The following is a 17,467-nucleotide window of genomic DNA, read 5'->3' as shown; positions in this document are numbered from 1 at the left end:
CACTGTGAGCGGTTTAAAACCAGTATCATACTTATTTTATCACCCTAACAAGGGAAAACATCCTCAAAGCCTTTTGATTAAACATAATAGTCCAAAATCTTTCAAGAGAGAGGCAAACAAAGCAGTACTATAACACAGTCTTCAAAGGCAACATATTAAGGTCAAGTAAAAATCTGAATGCACAAAACTGCTGTATATACACTGCCTAAGCCATACAAGGTTCATAGTTCTAGGCTTTCATGAAACAAACATTTCAGTTGTATTTCTAATGGAACTGCTTTATGTAGAATCAGGGAAGAATGCAGTAAAATTCACACTGGACAAAGGAACTCTTTAAATGAGTGCTCTATTAAACTTCTACAGCTGTTCCAGGAGCACAATACAGTTAAGTACCATAGCATTCTGAGGCAGCACTTACTGACAGGTTTGGTATACCACTCAAACCAGCAAAAAGGGAAATGCATAAAGGAAACAAGATTCAAAGGTTTAAAGCTGAAACCCAGTTGACAAACAGTGCAATACTGGTGGGGTGAGTAAAGAACCACTAAAGTCTTTTATTTCTTTTTGCTTGGGTTTCATTTGTTTACTCCCACTACCTTGTGTACAAAGCAGATTTACCCTGTCAGGACAAGTAATAATCAAGCACAGCTAGCAGGACTCTATGAAGTTTCTAATAAAGGAGACTCTAAACCAGTAACACTTTCTTTGTAAGTAAGAAGTTATGGGCTTACAAACAATGCACCTCTTTACTAAAACTACAAAACAGTCACACCATAAACATCATCAGGGCTCATTCACCAAAAACAATGAGGCAAAGAAACCCAGCTGAATACATTCTACCTACAATGGAAGGAAATGTATGCATTGAGTATGTCACCATGGTGAAAAGAAGGACATCCATTTTGGTGTGGGGAGCGTTCTCCTACTACAATGCTTTACACAATGCACACTTAGAGGGTGTGCTAAACCTGAATACCCAGAATTGTTCAGTCACAAACCAAAAGCATTTACATCATTGCAGGCTGCACTTCTCTGATGCATTGAAGCATCACCAAAAAAAACCCATCGTGTAAGGAGATCCTGTTCTGCTGTCAGCCACTGAAGCATTCAAATGTCCTTAACTTCAGGAACAGGTTTTACTATTATTTAATAGGATTTCTGAATGGATACAACTGCTTCACAGAATTGTAGCAATTCATGCCAGTAGCAAAATAATTTGCCCACCTGAGTTTTAGAAGTTATAGGATTATACCCCACTATTCTGGGAATGACCCTAAAAGCAGACCTAGACTTGCCTAAAAGGCCTTTCACTGTGAAAGTTTACATTTTTTTTTTATTTCCATCAGCAATTTTACCATATATTTTATATAACCAACAACTTCTAGCTACAGTTAGGTTTTTTATTCACATTTTTTTTTTCCATTTTCTTCATGTACCACGTGTCCAGACAGCAGTGGTAACTTAATCAGACTGATGCACATTTGTCAGCCTCCTAGCTTTTCTCTGGCCACAGCACTGAAAGTCTTGAATACAAAAATCTATCTCCACAAAATCTCTTTGTTTCTCCTACTCAGACTGCAGTGTAATCTGCAGCAGCACTTCAAGTTTTTTATTTTCAAAAAGAGGATAGTGCTAGTATGAAAAACAAGAGCTACAGAAGAGCTGCTGTAAAAGACATATTGAATCTCTGCCCACACAGATGGCTGAGTCAAACAGTACACGAAAAAATCCAGTGGTGCTTGACAAATCCTAATTCACGACTATTGAAACCTGTGACACAACAACAGACGCAAAACGCTGTAGTAGTTATCTCATGGGAAGTTGACTGTATTTTTTAAATGCTTAAAACTAAAAAAACCCCAAAACCTACCACATTATCTTAGTCTCTTTAATGAGGACTCACACAGTCCTAAAAACAACCAATCCTTCTTCACTACAATTCTCTAAGTCTGTGTTTATACTTTATACAGATATTACTCCTATTGTTAAGATCCAAAATGTTCTATTGATGCTGCATAAGATATATGGTATAAGGAGTCCTTGCTCCAGATAACGTGGCCCAAACACTGGACTAGACAGGAAGAAACCCAGAAACACAACCAAGAATTCTATTTATTGCTTAGTGCAATCTGCAGGAAATACAGATTTCCAGGGATTTTGGTTGGCAAAGACAACTGAATGTGGTGAGGGTGAAGAAAGAGAACATATCAAACCAGGAACAACGTAGGAGATGACATCACAAGAAGTTTGTGCTGGCAGAGCAAGGAGAGAAATGGGAAGAGACAGAGCTCATGAAGCTGCCTTCAAATGTCACCTCAGTCCAGGTTTGCTAAGGATCCTTCCTCTTCCACAAAGAACAATACAGTTCTTCCCAGTCAGGACTACAGTAATGAGCTGTACCTGTTAAATCCAGCAGTCCCATGAAAGAAAAACATATGATGTACAGTGGGACTTGAAGAAAAAGAATGAGGTGCTTAAAGGATTTGTAAAAGCCTTTTGCTCCCAAGGCTGTCTTCACTTTGCAGCTTCTGACTCATTAGGAGACAAATTCAACACTCAGAGTTGTGCCAGCTTCTGAAGAAGATACAACTTTCTGTTTGCCTGTCAGGTGGTCTGCTAAGATTTGGGAGAAAATCTATTGAATGAATCTGAGCACTCAGGAATTCAGGATTCAGTGTCATTTCAGTAATGCAACTGATAGGTATCAGCAAATCAATATAAAAAAAATGAGCTGGGAGTACAGTACAAGACCTGGCTGTGTCCTAAGCAGAGAGAAAGCTACTTATAGGCTCTGGTAAATGCTCTAAACTCAGAAGAATTTTCTGGGATCCCCATAATATCATTACTTTCCAGTTTATGCTTGCCTCTAGACAACAACTGGGAAGTTTTCACTGGTGTCATTGAAGATGCAAGTAACATGGTAAAATCCTAACAGAATTTTGTTAAAGATGGAAAAAAGTAACTTCAGCTCTCAAAATCCTTGAGGTGTTCATATGTACCTTTTAGATCATGAAAGCCATTGATGGATAATGTATGGATGGATAATGTATACGTAATTCAGAAATTGCAGAGGCAGTGAATACCAACACATCCACACATAAAGCAACATTTTACAAAGTGCTTTTCAGGTGGATTATAAATGTGTGGTCTAAGAAAGAAACTTTAATCAGGATTAACAGAAGTAAATATACCTAATTTCAATTTCAATTAAATGTGCAGATACTATTGGACATACTCGTGCATAGAAAAAAAAAATATTTTCATGAGGTTAGAAATACCTTTATGCCAAAAAATTGCAACACATTCATAGTGCAGATGCATAGTAGTGAATTTTAATCAGTAATCCTAATTAATTTACACATTTTTAAATATTCCTCACCAGGATGGAGTGAATCAGCCCTACAGAAAGCAGAAGAATTTCCAGGAATCTGACACATCAGAGAAGAAGGAAGATAAAGAAAGGTGACATATATTACTATTCCAAAGAATATAACTTTCATGAATTACAGGAGTAAAGACTGAACAGAACTCCAGAGATTTATCTGGAAGTCTAGAAGACCTGATTGACTGTAATTAGAAGACCTGATTGACTGTAATTCCGGAGAAGTATCACAGGAGACAGTCAATACCAAGTTGCTTTGATCGGGTAAGCAGTTTCTTGCCATAGCCTGAAGTGTGGGTTTCCATCTGTCTACAATACGTTCCGAGTCAAGTAGAAAGGCATCACCCTTTCACAAAAGACTCATGGGTTTTCAGGGCACCAATCTTGTCAGGAAATTCACTTGGAAGAATTTTAAGATAATGGAGAAAGTATAAAACAAAAGGTTTTAAAGCTATGAAGTCTCCTGAAAGAAGATACATTTTGTGGGCTGAGAAAGTAACAGGAAGTTAAAATTAGACTCAAATGTATCAGTGTGATGACAGTTTCCTTACAGCATGTTACAGCAGAGTTATTCCATGCTCCCCAAAATCCTCAGACAACTTTTTTTGAAAATAGAATTCTCTTTTAAGTTTTCCAGCTCATAAATGAAACTAAACCAAAACACTTTTAAAGCCTGGAAATAAAAGCTACTCTAATTTTCAGTTAAACTCAATTTCTGACATACATCTGGAAGTAGGACTGCTCCAGGCAAAGACCTGAAACAAAGAGTGTCCTTGGATTGGCCCTGCACAGTCTGCAAGACCACAGTGAAAGTAACTCAGCAAATCACAACTCTCACACTCCTTTAGATAACTGTGCCAGGCATCACGAAGTCCTTTATGATCTTAGGTGTCCCACAGAAACATCATAAACAGATCACTCACTACAGCAACAAGGGAAGCACAACCTGTATGTTGTTGTCACCATTCCCTATGTATAAAGCCCCATCACTGCATGTCCATACAGGTTGGAGCTGCTGCTATCTGCTTTTCCCAGACATGACCTCAAAATCCACTGCACAGGGGCAGCCTAGCAGGGCAACGGGGTGGACAACCCTAACAGCCACTTCATTCATCCTAATCATCCCCTCTCACAACCTAAGATGGAACTGGTACTAGAAAACAATGAAAAAACTAAGATTTGGGGTCTAGATTTGATAGTAACAGGTGTGCAGAATAAAATTTAATCCATGTTTCTAACTTTTACTAATCAATTTTTTAAATCTTTCTATCTCCCCCTAGTGGCACCAATACTTTCTTAGAAGGCATACAAGAAGCAGAATCATATTGATATCCAGATGTTCCCATTTCCTGAGAAAAATGTATTTATTGGCCTACCTTCATCCTCATTTTGGGTCTTCACAAGTAAGGAAGAACAAACTTTACCAAAATACCCAGACATTCAGAAATCAGAAAATTCTTAAAATGTTTTAGAAAACATTTCTTAGAACCAGGTGTTTAGATCTTCAAAAGAACTTTCCTGGAAATCTGAAGCTTTTTTTGGACACTCAAGACAGCATTGCTGAAAGTGTGATATCACCATAATTTCCTTCGTTTTTGACTTCTTGGAATCCCTGGGTTTGATCACTGATCATTTCAGCTAAATGCAAAAGTACATGCAGTGCACAGTACTGCAGTGACACACCAGTCCTCAGATACAGATGTTTTCTAGCATTAATAACTATCTTCTTCCTGAACTTCCATTATTAAATTTATATTTAGTTGCAAAAAACCCATTGTTCTTCAATGTGTTAAATGTGTGTACATGTATATGAAATTTACTTTTGAATAACAGACTATCAAAAAAGAACTCAAAACTCCATCAAACAAACAACCAAAACCCAAAACGAACTCTGAGTTCTTACTAGTCAACAGTCTTTTAATCATGACCACAGTTTCAATGAGAAACCAAACAAGATTATTTCTCAACAGAAATCTGTGGCAAAAATTGACTCATCTATGCAAAAGAACATGTTTTTCTACTGTTCTTTCTGTTTCAAAACTCAGTATGATGCGTTGCTTTCTGCCAATAACAATTTTGCGGGGAGAAAAAAGTGAAGCCTATAGATATTCCAAGCACTAACAGTTTAGAATAGAGCTAAAAATATATTCCCAAATTTTCAAGTCTCAGTACTAAACTCTTTCCATGAAATTGCACTAATTCTCTACACACTGATCTTAAATACCTAAAGAAAAATTTAGGAGCCAACTTTAGGTACTCTGGGTTTCAACCTTGGGGAAAGGCTAGAGAGGGAGTAGAAAAGAAGAAGCAATGGTAGCTGCAACCTTCTGAACAAAACAAAGAGCTTCCAGTCCAGCTTAAGAAGTGGAAAAGATTCAGGCCTCACCTAAACCATTCGTATGTAAATCATTTATGGGAGAGTAGTTGGTTTTCCTCAGAAAAACAAAATACACAACAGTAAAACTAAATAATTCTGTTGGATTAAAAAAGTTACACACATATCATACTCTGAACACATCTTCAGCTGCTCGAAACAAAATAAGATACACCTTTAAATCAAGATAAGCATTTTATTTTCTCTGATGAAAATCCACTGTGATGCATTATATAAAGACTTACACATAGACTAATTTTAACCACTTTAGGAATTTCAATGATCATCTTAAATACCTGCGTATTATTCTTGTTATAATTAGAAAAATTCACTACAAATGTAGCAAAACCACTTCAATCCTGGTCCCACACACGTCCTAGGTAACAGTTTAAAGTGTAGAGCACTACCTCTGGAAAATCAGAAGTATTTCACTGCTATTTAAAAAAACCTAAAACACAACATCCATGTTTGTACACACACACACTCTGAAATTATACGCTGACATCCATAAAATGAAAAGTATGATTAGTTTTGGGAACTTGATAGCATCAAAGCAATGAATCTGATTTATGCAAGTTAAATTGCTGCTTTATATTAGTAAAAAATACATATATAACCTAATGATGTCCTCCTGTTGCTTATATGTGTTGCATATATATGTGTAGGGTCATAGTGCATTTGAAGGTACTGTATTGAAAAGCTAATCTGAATTGCATGCTGACCTAAAAAAAGCAGAATTGGTACAAACATCCCCTTGGAACATATGAATGAATTCTACTTCAATTCAGTTTCTATGTTACATTTTGTAAAGAAGTTGGAGCTTGTTCATGTGCATGATCTGGTTACCTGTGAGACATTTGGGAGATTTTACCTGTCCAACCAAGCCAGAAGACTTTTTGCTGCTCCAATCAGATCCACTACTGATGTCAGAAAATCATTCGGTAATTTGCGACTGGTCCTTCCATCATAGTGACCACTCCTCCTCCTCCCAGTAATGAAGTTCTGCAGATTTTTGGCAGATGCATTCAGTTTGTGAGAAAGGGTTTTTAAATTTTCTGTTTCCAAACCATAGTTCTGCATTGAAAAAAAAAGAAAAGAAAGTTAGCTTTACAGATGAACAGAAGAACCAAGAACAGCAAAACTGATGTTCTACTTCATTCCTAGTAATTAAAGCAGAAATACACCCACTCAGTAGTTTTTAAATGTATAGAATGTTCTGTTTCTGAAGTGCATAAAAAGAGAACAAAAGAAGAGCAAAATTATGAGTGATCCTTTATCTTGTTCTATGTCTAGTGAGAAAAACATCTCAAAGAAAAAACCTAGTCTGGAAAGCTGTTTTTCAAAGCAGTGCATCACTGTCAGTAGATTACCAGAATCACAGAATGGTGTGGGTTGGAAGGGACCTTCAAGACCATCTCATTCTAACACCCCTGCCATGTACACAGTCACCTTGCACTAGAGCAGAGCCCCATCCAAACTGGCCTTGATCAGAGGGTTCTCTCTGTAGACCTGATGATAAGGGATTGGTACCTCATGTCCATACTCACAACTCCTCAGACACACCTGGCACCAGGCCCAGCAACTTGCAGAAGTATGCAGCATGGACATGGTGTGGCACTAAATTGGTTTTGTTGGCTTCAGAGATCTAAGTTAATTAGCATACTTAAGCTCTTTTTAGCAGTAAAGGACCACCACAATCACATACCAAACAATACAGTGCTGCCCTGCACAACCTCTATCCTGTATTATTCATTCATTTTAAGTCAAGTTTTAAACTATATTTCCATTTGAGAGTCACTCGCTTAAATTACATTCCTTAGCTGTGCAGAAGAGACAAATAATTATGCAGAAATATTAACAAAAAGTAGTAAACAAACAATATTAACAAACAGCAGCTGGAAATCCTTCAAAAGTACAAGTGTTACCAAAACAGCCCTCAAGAATGCCCTGATTTAATGTTCAATTACAATAGAATAAAGTACCATCAGTGATTTGTCATTTCTATAAAAGATTTGTTTTCCTCACATACACAAAGAGTGATAGAGTTATTACAAAAAGGACTTATTTGCCTTTGCAAAGGAATAAGCAGTTGCACAGACTTGAGTTTAGTACTCCTCTAAGAGAATTATGGAATTTTGAAGGTTCTCACTTCAGCCACATCAGAGGGTGATAGCATGGGGTGCTGACAACTCGCTCAGTTGACAATGAAATGGGCTACTCATTACAGAGCATGGACCATTTCCTACCACAAACTATGAAGCAGAATGCACAAAGCCCCTCAGATGAACACAGAAAAATCTACTTCCTAATGACACTCCATGACAGCCCCAGCTCTCCTCCCATGCTGATCTGTCCACAAGGAGAGAAAGGAGAAAAGATACACTCATCAATGCTAATTGAAGACTACTGAAGCTTATTCACCTTAATCTTTTTCTATTGGAATTGAGGGGGCACAATGTGAGGTGGTGATTATTTACAGCAGTTGTCTTGCTCCCAATCCAAACCACCTACTAAATGAATTTCATCCTCTTTTACTACACAGGGACTGCAGGAACACTATACTGAAGCCATTCCCAGTGAGCTCCCAGCCCTTCCACAACATCCACTCCCATGCCAAGGGGGCTCATGATGGAAAGACTACAGCACACAGCTCATCTGCCATCTCCCAGCCAGCTCTGTGTGCCTGTAAACTGAGCACACTTTGTGAGGGAGCTGCTCAACCAACAACTATCCTTCTGCAGCAGAAAATGCACTTTGGAACTCTGCTGAAGGGGCCACTGACCATATAACTAAGATTGCACTTTATAAACCATTACTGGAACTTTTGTGAACATCCCTATCTCGGGCAAGAAAGGCTCTGCAGGCATGTTTCTCAACTACACAGATGCTGTCCCCTGCCACTACAATCAATCCCAATTAGACAAATTGTATATTTGGGCAGTAACTTTTCCACCATGTACATATTTAAGAGCAATTATACAACAGATAGCATTGGGTTATAAATAGAGATTACAAGATGAAAACAATTAATTGGGATTGAAAAGAAAAATGCACTTTATTATGCATCTAAACGGCTCATAACTTATTAAACCAGCCCAAAATAAGAAGATAAATATCAGATAAAAACATATCTGTTTTTTCCTGTAGCTTTCTGTGGTTGGCCTGCTGAGGAAGCACGATTAAGGAGTGGGGGAGGGAGTAAGCTGAAAAAAGATAACAGGTTTTTTTCTTACTTCATTCTGCTTCTTGAGCATCTAGCTCATTTTGGCAAAATTAATGGGGGAAGAAATAAATGAAAAATATTCTGGATGAATGAGACATCACCAAAAATGTCTTAAAGACCGGCCACAAGCAAGCCCCAACAACATGGCACTCACACCCCCACACGTGGGGGTACAATCACAGGCTGCAGGCCAGCCACGGGCCTGCTCACAGGGTTGCCTTCTTTCTGACACACTGAAACGCTGAATTTCTTAATTCAGCAGGCTGTTCCTAAGGAGCTGAGTCTGATAATCCAAAAATAAAACTAAGGTGGGTGAGGAAGGGGTGTGTGGGCAGGGTGCCATACGAGGCCAGGCACCTTCTTGTCACGCCAGCCGTGCCCCACACAGGGCCCAGAGCCAGGGGAGACCACGCTGATGCTGAGGTGGATTCCCAAAGGTCCTCAACAACCCCAGATTATTTCAGCTCCCCCTCTTTTGCCATCTCCTCTTTGTCACCTTGTCTGTCCCTCACCTGCTCGGACAGGCAGCTGCTGGTACCCAGCCTGTGCAGGCCGCCATGCCCACCCCAGAGGGAGCCCTGGCAGGCAGCGTGCAGACCTGCAGCACCAGCAGAAAGTAAAGCACCAGAATAAAAGAAAACCTGCAATATTGAACACTGCAGACCAGGCAAAACACTCAGGTTTTTTTTGTACAACAGGAAAATAGGCTGCATTTATGTACATACTTCTTTAGAAAATCAGCTACAAAACCTTAGTCGCTCCCTCTTAATATCTAAGTGATGGCCACCTACAGGCACATTCTTTTTCAGAGGCTGTTTTTCACCATCATGAGGGAAGAAAGAGACAGCATTACAGATTCAAAGCCTGTTTTAACACCTATTCATCAAACGTGTGTGTCTGTGTGTGTGTGTTAACACAAAACACTGTGCCTAGGCCACATGTGAATTCAGTCTTAGATGAGGATGGCTTTGGAAAAGCCTCTACCTGTAATATCATACAGATAAAGCCAGAGATGGAAAATACAGAGATAAATTTCAGACAAAATATATTTCAGGGCAGCTGTATTTATTGAAGCCTTTAAGTAGAAGGATCCTAAAGCAGCAGCCAAGCTAACAAAATCCTCACTTTGTTTATCACTAATATTTCTGGCCCAAGTTAAAAGCAACCAGAGCTGTGTGTTCTAATACTAGGAAAAAGCATGCTTAAATAAAAAGTGCCAAGTTGAATCATACTTTATATTCAATAATACACTATTAACAACACGGTTTTGTTAGAAAAGCACTGCGTTTATTTTCAAGCACTGTAAGAAGATAATTGCAGGCAAAGGAGACAGTTCTTTGTTTTCCCCTAGTCTGCATTTAGCCAGCACTAACAAAAGTTGTGCTTTCATTAGCCAAAATATATTCACAGTCACTGAAAGAGCCACAAAGAAATCTCTGCATGCCTGTAGAGATTACGAGAAGCGACACAAGCCTAGACATCCACTCCCCCAGTGAGAGGCCACAGAGTGTCTTCAGATACCCTGCCCCAACAGAAAAGGCTCTAATGGAGTCCCTTCTGGCAATCATAAAACAAGAACTTGATGAAGCTGAACTACACAGAGTAATAGCTTGTCAGCAGGTGTTTGAACTAAAGGTGGTGGGAGCTATTAATAGACATTGTACCTGCTAATTACTTTTCTGTGCCTTAACATGACAGTGTGAGCGAGGAATTGTAGCTCTTTTCTTCACATGCTGACAAGCAGCAGCTCTAATCACCACTGAGGAGTTTTTTGAGGGTATTTTTGTGAGAACAGCCAGCCTGGTCCCTCTGCAAGCCCATCCTTGCAGGAGCATACCAAGAGTAGGAAGAGAGTTCACAAACCAAATGTGAAAATAAAGCAAACTTTTCTTAAAATAGTTTCATCAATGTTCATTAGTTATGTTCCCTGCTTCCCTCAATCGAAAAAAAAAGTTAAAATTTAGACCTCATCTCTTTTCTGCGTTAAATTCACTTGATTCTTGATGGTAGGAAATACATCTGACACTTTTAGCACAGCTGAAAAGTAAAGTGGTCCAAACTCGAACAGTGCTAACTAATCTCTGCTGGCTTAGACAGACTGTCTAGAAGATGCCAGGACTTTGGTTTTGGGTTTTTTTATAGTGCCCATTCCAAGTGCAAGGCCATCTCAGCTACCTAAATAAGCCAAGCTCAGATCTAAACTCAGTACAATGTGCAACACAGACATAACCACAGTCCCATTAACAAACCCAGAAATCCCTTAGAACAGCTGTCTCGATCACAACTTTTATGCAACCATGAATATCTCTATGTCTCCAAGCACAAATGCTGTATCAAGTTCAGTGACACTGTTTGACTCTTACCAACACTCCAAGACAGGCCTCTCTGCCTACCTTTCTAAATCACTGTGTCTTTTCTTCAGCCCAGATATCTGAAAACCTTGGGAAACAAAAGGCATGAAAGAATACTGCTGAAAACCATGTGAAGCAAAAGGCATGCAGAGACCAGTGCTCAGTTCTGCTGAAGAGACACGAGATGGGAACTGAAGGTCCTGCTGTAATACTGGCGCTTGTGGGCAAGAAGAAAATAAAAGCAGTATCTTCACCAGACAAGGGAGCAGATAGCAGTGCTTACATTGATTAATTTCTGCTGCTCCTCTGCAGAATGCAACCATGACTGTATAAACTGAAGAAGGTGAAGGTTTATTTTAATTTGGTAACTATTTTTTGTAACACACACAAACAATATAATTTAAAGAAGAGAGAAAATGGCAACCATTTGAAAAGACAAATTTTATAGTCTAGATAGCTGTACTGAGCAATCAATTATGTGTAAAGAAGTGCAACTTCTCAACTACATCTGATATATCTCAGTAATAAGGATAACTATCACAAGAATGAAATAGTAGGTTTTCTCTCCAATGCAATAAAAAGTCATTTTTCACTTATTCACAGGAGTTTTAGGCAAGAATAAAATATGGCTGCTAAGAAATGGACTTAAAATCACCTCAGGTGAGTTTAATTCTTTTCCTCACTATCTTTCCAATGTTTTCACCTTCCACACTCCTTTCTGTTCGTATGATTTATTTGCTTTTAAACAAACAACCTGGAAACAGTAAAGTTCACAGGATCCTCATTTATTGAAAAGCCTGAGGAAGATTTTAAATGAATAATCAAAACAGCATCACACAGATATCACAGCACATGCAGTCATTTCACAACCACACCTGAAAATTAGTGGTGGGCAAAAATTTACCAAGATAAGTTCCACCCTTTACCTCTGAAGTTGATTTTAAAAATGAACAAAATGGATCTGAAACTCATCCTCCAAAACATTTGGCTGAACACATCCCACAAAGTATGAGGCAGATAGCTTACCAGCCCAAAGCTGCTAGCAACTGATATCACAGCTTGTCATATGGAAGGTGCCTTATGTAACTTTATACCTCATCAGATCTGCCTACAACATATATTTCTAACGGCCCTTCCTCCAGCATCTAGAAATGCTAACACTAAGGTTATCTCTCCTTCAAATAGCACTGGCATATGGGGTAATTTAGAAGTGCACAACACATGATCCTGACACATCTGTTTCTTCAACACAGAATAAGTAGATAAGGACAGAAACCCCAGATAGCTCAAATGACACTTATGATTTACTGCAATTATTAAAGACGCACTGATTAAAAGCCAAACTGTTTCAAAGAATATAAATATTTGTCCTAAATGTTTATAGTCAGAAAAACACTCAGGTGTGTGATACTTCTAGCCTTGCAGAACCCAGGAAAGATGACTCTGAAGTCATCATCATTATCTCCTTGAAAAATGCCCTTCTGTTTCTATACCACAATCAAGGAACATGTCAAAAAGCCAAGCCAAGCCCATGCTTTGTAGCGCTGATAGAGCAATTATATAAACTATTCTTCTTTCTCTTATTCAATCAACAGCCTCTGAAAGACCAAATGCTCATTACTTTTTTGGTTTTTTTTACTTTCTCATGCAATTTAGTCCCTAGCCTGCCAAATGCTCTTATTTCTCCATAATTTGAACTACCAGTTCCATATCCAGTTACATGCAATTCCAAAAGTCTTAAACAGCTAATCAGCAGTTCAAAATAATTGTTTGAAAAAGGAAATAAGTATTGTTATGAACACATTACCTTTTAGAAACATTTTACATTGTAACAGCTCTTTTTAACTGGTCTGCTTTTAACTGGGGCTTACAATTTTATGAATGACCCTCCCAACCCAAGCCACACTATGACTCTATGAACCAGAGTATGTATTTCATACTTGCCCAAACCTCCAAGCAGTCCAAAGGAAAAAAAAAAACAAAACAAAAACAAAAAAACAAAACAAGAAAAGAAAAGAAAAAGACCACCACCAACAAAATCCACAATTAAAAAGTATCTAGGATCCATGACTGATTCTTGAGGCTGGTGGGCAGAAGGATGTTCACCCTTTGCATGCAGATATAATTACTGCCTTTGGCACAAGATGGTGTTTACTGCAGTTCTGTGTAAAAAGATTTGCTAACACATTTTCGATGTGATCTATATGAGCTATCAGAAACTCTTTATCTCCTTAGCTTTATTGATCTGGTGATGGACTTCAGGATTTCCTGCACTGCAGTTAGATTAGCTCAGGCTGAGGACAGGGAGTCATATGATATATGATATATGATATATAAGCAGAACTTTGACTTGCAATGGGCAATAGTGAAAACGGTAAGTAATTTTTCTGCTATGAGCATTCAGAATACTAACAGTAAATTCCATCTTCAGTACATATAAATCTCCATTCTGAAATGAAGCCTACTTCATTTAGCACCAGAATGATTAAGTCTAATATTCACCGTTACTGACAAAACAGTTTTAAGATCTTACTAGTGATAAGTACAAAAAAAGCATTTCTGTGTGAGAAATGGCAGGAAGATGAATTTAAGACAAAAGGCATAATTCTTAAGAGGAATCAAATCATTCGTGGGTAAAGTAGGTCTATTTTTTACATTCATTTGCATATCAATGTTTTGTGTTAGTGGTAAATGGTAAGTAATTTCATGCTGTTAGTGCACACCAATGTTTTCTCTGCCAAATAATAATGCTATTTCATCTGCTGCAATCTTCTAGCTTTACAGATTCAAATATAGTATGCAATAAATTCCTGTACAGCCATAGCAGATTTAACCAACTAGCATGAAACTAGTACTGAAACTAGTATGCTCTATAAAGCAAAAGCTGTTTTATTTTTTAACTAAACTCTATTCTACACAAATTAAGATTTCCTGAAGAATTATTTTGCAAATTCACAGGAACTTCATGAAGTTCTTTGCTAATGAAAAACTTCAAAGCATCCAAAACACATTTTGAAGCTTTTCAAATTCTTATAACAACACATCTACTTTAGCATCTCTGTTTAAAAATATTTGCAAAATCAAATTAAATTAATTTAATCTTCATGCAAACACAATGAACATGATATTCAGGAAAGGAAAAAAAAAAAGAATCTTCATTTGGCATCTCATTTATCAAGGCATTGTGGTAAACTAGATAACTAGATCATTTTCTTAAAGATGGAAGAAGTCATGTTGGGCTGAGCAGTCTTCAGTCTTTGTGTTCTCCAGGCAGCATGTAGTCTTTTTTAGGGAAAAACAGTCATACCCAGTTTCGTAAATGAAACTCCATCTCCTGACAAACAGATGATGGAAAAAGAATTATGTAATTTCTTTGCTTTCTTCAGGCCAGTTACATATAGCAGAAGCTACAAGATCCCCCAATGCATTCCAAACTTGATGACTGGTACAGTGATCTGACAGCATTATCTAAGGTATTTGTTCTTTATTATGCACTTCTCCCAATGCATCATCTCCTTTTCTTCTCAATTTATTTTCTACTGGCATTGTTCATTCACATGCAGTTTTTAAAGCAACCAAAGAAACAAGGCTCATCACATTTTGTGATGATGAGGTCTGCTACACTGTTGTTTGTTTAATGATTGAATGAAAAGCAGTGTTAGGCTAGCTTCACCCTCACACATGATCATGTTGAGGCTAAGATCTTAATGGCAACTATTAGAACTAATGAACAACTGTATATTTTATTATCTATGAATAGTGGAGAAACATGGCACTCAACTCAGTAGTTTTTCCTGTATCTCTAGAGGTGGACATGTAGTTCCTCAGTCTATCATTTTCCACCAGTTTTGAGACAATTTTTTTGGGTGATTTTGTTAGTATGAATAAAAATGCCCATCCACATCAAGTAAAAATCTACCTGCAGACACCGCCAGCCTGATTGCATGTCCCTTTAAACAGAAAGACAAGAACAGGAGATTTGTCTTGCTGGAAATCAAGTAATGCTGCCAGCTTATATCCATCATGGTGGCTTCTCAAGGTTTCTCACCTTAAAAAGCACGTGACAAATTCTTAGCAGCAACAAAATACCATCACAGACATCACTACTTATTTCTTCTAAGCACAGATAACATTTCCTTTATCATGCCCTTTCTGACATATGGATTTTGTAAAACACAAAGCTGCACTGAGGCATGCATCTATTGAACATGCTCCCACCTTCCCAGTCTGAAGGAGAGAGGGAAGAGATGAAGTGCCTTTGTTAGACTGCTTGCCCTCTCCCAGAGCATGTTCAGTTCCAGTGAAGGTATGCAGGATGTACACCCCCACCATTACCAGCAAGCATGATCTATAACAGCACTTAGCAGCTGGGCAAAAACTTTATTCCTCCTTTCCTGAAGCACCACAGGAAAAGAAAACCTGTGAATATCACCCCCTGAATGCTTGTTCTGCTGTCAAGAGCACAGTATGGCAGGCTGGCAGCCAAGAGAGACTCTACTAAAGATGGATAGCACACGCCACCATTTGTCCTCTGATCAGCTCACAAACTCTGGAGGATCCATTTGTTGCAAGTGCTGATGACAGGAGGCAAATAATGTGAGAGACCACAGCCAGCCACCCACCCACCTTCTGTCAAAAACCCATAAAGAACATCCTTTAAATAGGATGTGGTATCAATCATAACTGGCTCCCAACTCTTACTGTGGCAGTTTGTGTGTTCAGCACAGTCCAACAGCCCCCACTGGCATGTCCCCTGCACTCTCCATACCAGCCAGACATGCTTGTTCAGGCTCTCCGCCTTCACCTGGTAAGAAGGTGCAGCCCTGTGAATTATAGGCATGCAACACAAGCAGCTGGTTTGCTGTTAACCATATCCACAGCTGCCAGGGAACTGAAAGCAGAAGTTTACCCCCAAAAAATATTGGGAAGGGGTGGCAGGAATAAAGCACATCAGCAATCAACACTGCAGAAACTTTCCTAAGTGACAGCAACTTTGCATTGGAAAACTCTCCCCTGCAGAGTGGGAACAGATGAACAGTGGGAGAAGTTCTGTCCCCTCACTTGTACTCAATGCCAAAAACTGTTTAGGTGGTCACTCACTAACCCAGAGAGAAAGGGGGAAGAAGCAGAAGCAACAATCCTTTATTTTTCTTATATTTGCTTTTAAATCAATCTGAAGTTAAGCTTGCAAGGCATAATTAACTTTACTATTCATAGCCCATCATCCCAACCATATTCTCCAGCATCCAAAGAGATGTTAACTCATTTGGATTGTGTATTTGTAACTCTTGCTAAGTTCTATCATGAAACCTCTGTCAAACTCCTATCAAACAAACAAACAAAAAAATCAGATAAAAATTGCATAGCCACTACCTGAATTACCAGTTATCCTATATTGGAGAGTCATAGGCTTAATGTTCTTCTAAACAATACAGCTAATATTAAAGTCAAACCAGAAGAAAGGACAAGCCCTACCCAGGATAGACACTCACAGAGGCAATAAAAAAAGCCTGTAAGTATAGGACCAGTCCAGCCAAATGGATTGCCTCTGAATTAAATTTTCCAAGAGGTTTATCTGATTGGCAAACAATAAATTCAAATTAAGTCCACTGAAATCAATATAACAATAACATTTTGTATCCTCGAGGAGCCATCAGGAGCCAATTGTGAGACTGCAAAAACCTCATCCTAAATTAGAAGCTGCGATCTGAACTCATGCCAGTGTGTCTTAGCAATTTTCTCTAAGACAAACTCAGAAAAGCAGACAATGCTGTATGTGCAACAAGAACCAGGAAGGGAGAGTCTTGCTTGCATGCATTTAAGATGCAGTGTTATCCTTTGCTAGAAATTCCTTATTTTATATTCAACTTAATTCCATATACTTTTGCCTAAGATAAAGGAGCTACAAAGACAAGCTGTGTTTGTTTGTCTGAAGATTATATTTGTAATTACATACCAAAGAAAAAAGAAATTTCAGCTAATAAACAAGGGCTCTTTTCCCTTAACAGTAATCTATTTTTCAAAGAGCCACAATCTGTTTCTCTGCGTGACTGAGAAAAACGGTCCTTGGTGCTCCCCCTAACTTAGACTTTATCTTTCTCAGTTAACTGAAGTATTTACTTTGTTGTTTTCTTTTG

At 38.4% G+C, this 17,467-nt stretch overlaps 1 protein-coding gene across 7 annotated transcripts in view; it reads right to left on the bottom strand.

Moving 5' to 3' along the window:
- CNKSR2 (connector enhancer of kinase suppressor of Ras 2) overlaps window positions 1–17,467 on the bottom strand; it is a 207,030-nt gene that overhangs the window by 152,151 nt on the left and 37,412 nt on the right. For all 7 annotated transcript variants that reach the window (XM_059467046.1, XM_059467047.1, XM_059467041.1 and 4 more), the window contains exon 3: window positions 6,628–6,830. In XM_059467046.1, coding sequence (XP_059323029.1) covers window positions 6,628–6,830 — 203 coding nt within the window. The remainder of the gene's footprint in view (window positions 1–6,627; window positions 6,831–17,467) is intronic.

This window comes from Ammospiza nelsoni, chromosome 2 (genome assembly GCF_027579445.1).
Source record: "Ammospiza nelsoni isolate bAmmNel1 chromosome 2, bAmmNel1.pri, whole genome shotgun sequence".
Lineage (NCBI taxonomy): Eukaryota > Metazoa > Chordata > Aves > Passeriformes > Passerellidae > Ammospiza > Ammospiza nelsoni.
Note: the sequence above shows the minus strand (reverse complement) of the source record. Positions and strands in the feature narration are given on the sequence as shown.